This window comes from Limulus polyphemus, unplaced genomic scaffold (genome assembly GCF_000517525.1).
Source record: "Limulus polyphemus unplaced genomic scaffold, Limulus_polyphemus-2.1.2 Scaffold659, whole genome shotgun sequence".
Taxonomy (NCBI): domain Eukaryota; kingdom Metazoa; phylum Arthropoda; class Merostomata; order Xiphosura; family Limulidae; genus Limulus; species Limulus polyphemus.
This window is the reverse complement of record NW_013666269.1, coordinates 148,846-154,171: the sequence shown is the minus strand read 5'-3', so window position 1 is coordinate 154,171 and position 5,326 is coordinate 148,846. Positions and strand designations below refer to the sequence as shown.

At 30.6% G+C, this 5,326-nt stretch overlaps 1 protein-coding gene across 5 annotated transcripts in view; it reads right to left on the bottom strand.

The window, feature by feature from the left end:
- Positions 1–5,326, bottom strand: part of LOC106459772 (far upstream element-binding protein 1-like) — a 154,019-nt gene that overhangs the window by 29,481 nt on the left and 119,212 nt on the right. For all 5 annotated transcript variants that reach the window (XR_002610627.1, XM_013919425.2, XM_022386313.1 and 2 more), the window contains 2 exons: positions 4,574–4,757; positions 1,395–1,552 (listed from right to left, as the gene is read on the bottom strand). Coding sequence is in view for 4 of the 5 variants with exons in the window: in XM_013919425.2 (XP_013774879.1) it covers positions 1,395–1,552; positions 4,574–4,757 (342 nt within the window). In the remaining variant the exon portion in view is untranslated. The remainder of the gene's footprint in view (positions 1–1,394; positions 1,553–4,573; positions 4,758–5,326) is intronic.

Sequence of the window (5,326 nt, the reverse complement as noted above, 5' to 3'; positions counted from 1 at the left end):
CAAGCACAAAATGGTTACGAGGTCAGTCCCAGGGACCGAGCCTGTGCTGAAAAAGATTTAATACTAAATATAAAAAATACTTACATATCATAATGATAAAAGTTTCAGAACTTTGATAAAACATTTACACACTTTAATCACAAAGTTCGAAATGGCAAAAACTTTATGAAGCATGTTATTTTAAATGATGCCATTACAAAAATGGCTGCAAAAGCCATGAATACTAATATTAAATTAATACAAATGGGTTTATTCATACATATCAATATGACAAAACTGATAAAAAGTAAATGCATACTTACTAGAAAGTTTTATCTTATGTATTTATTCAAGCAAGGTAACAGTTCTTGAATTTTAAAAGTGAATTTGTTTTACGTAATAGAAATCAATCACATTTCCTGTTGATGATAATATGTTTCGGTTGGTATGATTCTTTACTCTTATTTCTATAGTACAACAAATACAGGACAATACGAAATATACTATAACTTTCAAAAAATGTTTATAATAATTATAACCAATAAAAAGAGAGGGTTCCACTTATGATTCTAGCTCATTAAAAGGACACGTTTTGAGAAATTTGGCCTCAGTTTCATTGTTTGCCATTATTGGAGTTTGGCATGACCAGATAACAGAATTTTTTAACTCATTAAGAGCTTTGTTAGAAAGCCAATTAAATTACAGTACTCTTGGGAAATTGTTTATTTTGTGCATGATAATATTGCGTGTTATAAACTACATATTTAAAATAAATAAGAAAACATTTTGTTCAACACCAACACTGGTACAAAAAAGTAGGGTTACAGTTCTTGGGTCTTCCTGAGAACAAAATAACAAAACCCCAGATGTAAGTACTAAATTTGTTTTTTTATTTTTAATTTATGGTTATAAAAATAACTAAAATGTTAAAGTCATAAACTTATTAAGTAAGCTAAGAATATCTAAATCGAAAAAGAAAATGAGTGGAATACTCTTGAACTGCCATCTGTGATGTAATTTAATACGTTTTTTGCATAATTTTTACTACGCTCTTTGTTAAAATAGTTAGATGTGGTTCAAAGAGCAATAAAACAATGAAAATAAACAAATAGAGATGTAAACAGTTGCAAGCCAATTGGTATTTAGAATAAATAAATGTAATTCTGTTACAATATGCAGTCATTCTAGAAAAAAAAAAAGGTAATTTAGATTTCACCTTTTTCAACTTTTCGTTTTGCTCTACAAATTACTGATTTTGCTATAGTTAGTGCTAGGACAGAGAAAATAATAGACAAAATATAACGTTTTACTCAGTAAATACACAAACAAATCTTTAATAAAACTTACCAAATTTCATGACTATTTACACAGTAAGTTTGGATTATTAGCACATTTTACCACATTATTGGTCTTACCATGTCAATCTTTTCATTGATCAGATGCTGAGCTTGCTCAATCTGTGGTGCAGCTCCTCTAATGATAAAAACTTTCTCGTGAATATTAGGTTGAGGTGCTCTTGATAATTCCACATGAGCACCAGACTGCTGGCTGATGTTTCGAATTGTCTCCCCACCTGTGAGACCATCAGGAGATAACAGTAATTTCAGTAGGAGCATAAATATTGAAACCAGAGCTTGCTTACAATTACAGACTGTATGATTTATATTAAAGTGAAATTTAATCTCCAGTCAGAAGTAAAAATTAATTTTTTCCTAGTAACTTATGTGAAACCAAATATTTGTGAATTAATATCACAAACACCTTCCTGGTATCACAATGTTTGATACAAGCCACAAGTACTATGGTATCTCATATAAAAACTCCCATGTAACTGGTATGAATGCCATCATAACTATGAAATAGTTATGTCCTTCAAATTTAACAATAAAGAATATAATACATTTATTTCATACTTAATCTATTTAAAATTGAAGAAAAACTTGACTGCATTGCAGTATGAAAATCCCTGTAATTACACAACTGTGATTGTACTGTACACTTAGATCCTAAACTGTCTTCATTTAGTTTCTACAAAGCACCATCTCAGGTGTTCATCAGATTTAACTGGCCAAATTAGGTAATTAGTCAGTAATTCAGAATTTACATAATTACAGCATAGAGCTGAATTAATGTGGTTTTATATATATATAAAAGAGTACAGTTCCAACCATTAGAAAAAACTGGAAATAATTATATTACATGAACATTGCACCAAGAAATATAAATATACTGTTATCATTCATCACTAATGAAGGAGAACAAATTTTACTATTTTGCTCTATTAAAGAATCAGAAATCAGAAAAGTTATTCTCACAGATAAGAACTGCTGCAATTTTTCCACTGCCACACACACTAAAAATGAATTATACTGTTCAAACTTTATTTTTTTACTATGTTCAGACTTTTTCTGTGGTCTGAACCTAGTATTTAATGTACATTTTTTTCTTAACAATAAGCGTATACTGTAGAAAAAAAAAGGCAGCCATCAACTGAAGCATGTAAGCCATCCTTCTGAAAGCTGCACAATAACAAAGCTAGGTTACTGTCAGATCTGTTCAAACCTTTGGGTAGGCCATGTTCATACACCTTAGAAGACCTTACCAGAGCTAAGATCTGAAAGGAAGCAACCTAAACTTTGGAAAGGCCCAACTTCATCAGTTCAATGAAACCCACAGCACTTACACTATTCAACATTACTGATTTCAATATTTTCAGCAGCTCCATCATATTCAAAGAAGTTGGCAATCTCTAACACAAGTGCTCCTGACAACAATACTAACTAGACTCCCCACCTAATACACTCTCCAGAGAAGCACAACCATGAAACACCATTGCCAGGCCAAGGAATCTAAATGAATGGGGTGAGGGAAGATGGGCACATCCAGAACAAGAAGTTTTTCAGAACCAAGTGAAACTCACAGACACTGAAGGCTCTGCCAAAAGTGAAGGAAATATTTCAGCAAGCCACAGTCATCAGCAAAAACTCAGATCACTGTCCAAGAAAATAGCTATGTGTTTGAGCAACATACTACATGTGCCTTCTATTTGTTATTTATTTTTATTTGCTGATAAATATTTATTTTCTCAAATAGTATCTTGAAATCAAGTGAATTATGTGCCATTACTTTAATTCAACAATAAATGGCATTACCCTTATTCATCAATAATTAGTTAGATGTCATTTTTCTTAAAATAGTGATGTGAAATGAAATATACCAAATTATTGTTATTCACCAGTAATCACTGTTATAATTATTTCTTTAAACATGATTCTGAAATAAAGAGAAATATATGACAAATATATGCAAATAGTTATCATCGTTTGAGTGTGTGTAAATAGAAGATTTTTTTACCATCAGTTCAAAGTGTTACTGAATTACATAAAAAATTTTATTAACTTTATCGTGACATGTCAAAGGCCATTTCATTGTGTTTGTTGACTTGCATTCAATATTTTTGGTATCAAACTGTAGATTATAATTTAAATTTTAGTATTATACCTTACTCAATTTCTTAATTTAAAAGTAAATGTTAAATAATCACAGCTAAACATCAATTTTTGTGTGTCACCTGGTATGGTGAATGCAGCACTGGTTCAAATTATTTTTTTTTGTGTGTCAAAATACAAAGTCTATAGTTTCGTATGAATTAGGAACTCAAACTACCGATATTGACAAGCTAAAATATAAAATAAGAATCTCTTATCTTTTCTATTTGCTAAGATATCGCACGCTCATGTACTGAATCAACCAGAGTGGCTTCCACCCACCTCTTTTCAATTTTGGAAACGGTCCCTTATATACACTTAGGTCTGTATATGACATGAATAACCAATCAAAAGCTTAGAATGTCCCCTAGTGGTTTTCTCAGCCATTTTGATGTGTTATTGTGCTAATTTCGTTCTTTTCACACAAGATTTATGTATGTTTATATATTTATAGTCAGGACAAATATAATTTCAATTAGAGCTTCAAATAACTGTACAACAATAATTCCATAACCTTATTCTCAGCTCTAACTAAGTCGTGAGTATTATAAACACTGTTAACCTCTTTCTCCAAATTAATGATTTAAGTCTGCCTGATATTCTGTGATTTTTTCCCCCTCCTTATGAATGCTTTATTTTAGCCTCAAAAAATTTAAGTGTAATTATATGTGTATGTATAAAGTTTTAAGTCATCTGAAAACAGAAAAACTTTCAAATAAAAATTACAAGTGCCAGTTCATAATATAAAAAGATCTGGAGATCACCATCTAGTTTCCAACTGCACGTGTTTCCTATCCAAGAAGACAAATTAAGCATATAAGGAATAAACAAAATCTGACATCATACAAAAAATAACTTCACTGGCCATATTTTTCTTAATAAAACTGCTTTGCATACTATACTGATGCACATCTTTATTTGATTTTATTCTTTCCTTAAAGAATAAAAATTTTTTGCTTCATAAAAATTCAGTCTGAGCGCATTATACTACCACAATTTAAATCTATCTATCGGTAAAGCAGTTTTATAAGAAGTTCACAGCTTGAATTCTAACAGTCCAATCTGTACAGTAATAGCTGGAAATATAATATAAACATAATTTTTACCTTTGCCTATAACAAGACCACATTTATTTGCTGGAACTGTATATTGAACTTCCTGAAAATCTCCATCTGGTCTTCCACGTCCCATACCAGGGCCACCTGGAGGTCCAAACCTAGGACCACCTCCTGGACCATCAAACCCACGACCCCGTCCACGACCTCTTCCCATGAATTGTTGGTCTCTCACCTAAAAAAAAAGAAGGATATTTAGAGCACAGTTAGTTCTCTGTAACTCAGTCAAGTGCCACTAAATACATATGTTAATGTTAAAGACTCCTTTCTTTCCATGCTAATCCATATTATTTTTTAAGTTTCTTGTTCAAGAACCTTAAAAACATATAATTGACAAAAAAAAAAAACTTCAGTTCACCTTTGCTATTTAATGATGTAAAAATATCTACATAATATTTGGTGTAAAACAATTTAAACTCCAACTTTATTATCAACTTATTCAAGCCCAAGTGATAAAATTAAATTTCATTTAAAACTAGACTTTTTTTGAGCATCTTTACACACACCATGACTAATTCAAGTATCTAGTGTTTACAAGCCTTGTGAAATTTTGAATTTTTTTTGTTTTAATTTTAACTCTTCACATTTTTTTTTAATTTCCAAAAATAAGTATTATTCAAATTTCAAAGTGAGCTATTTTGGTCGAAAACATAAATGTGATGGCTGTGACAGGATGTAGCACACTTATATTAAAACATATCTCATTCTACCCCACAGGTAGATTAAACAGTATAATTATGCACA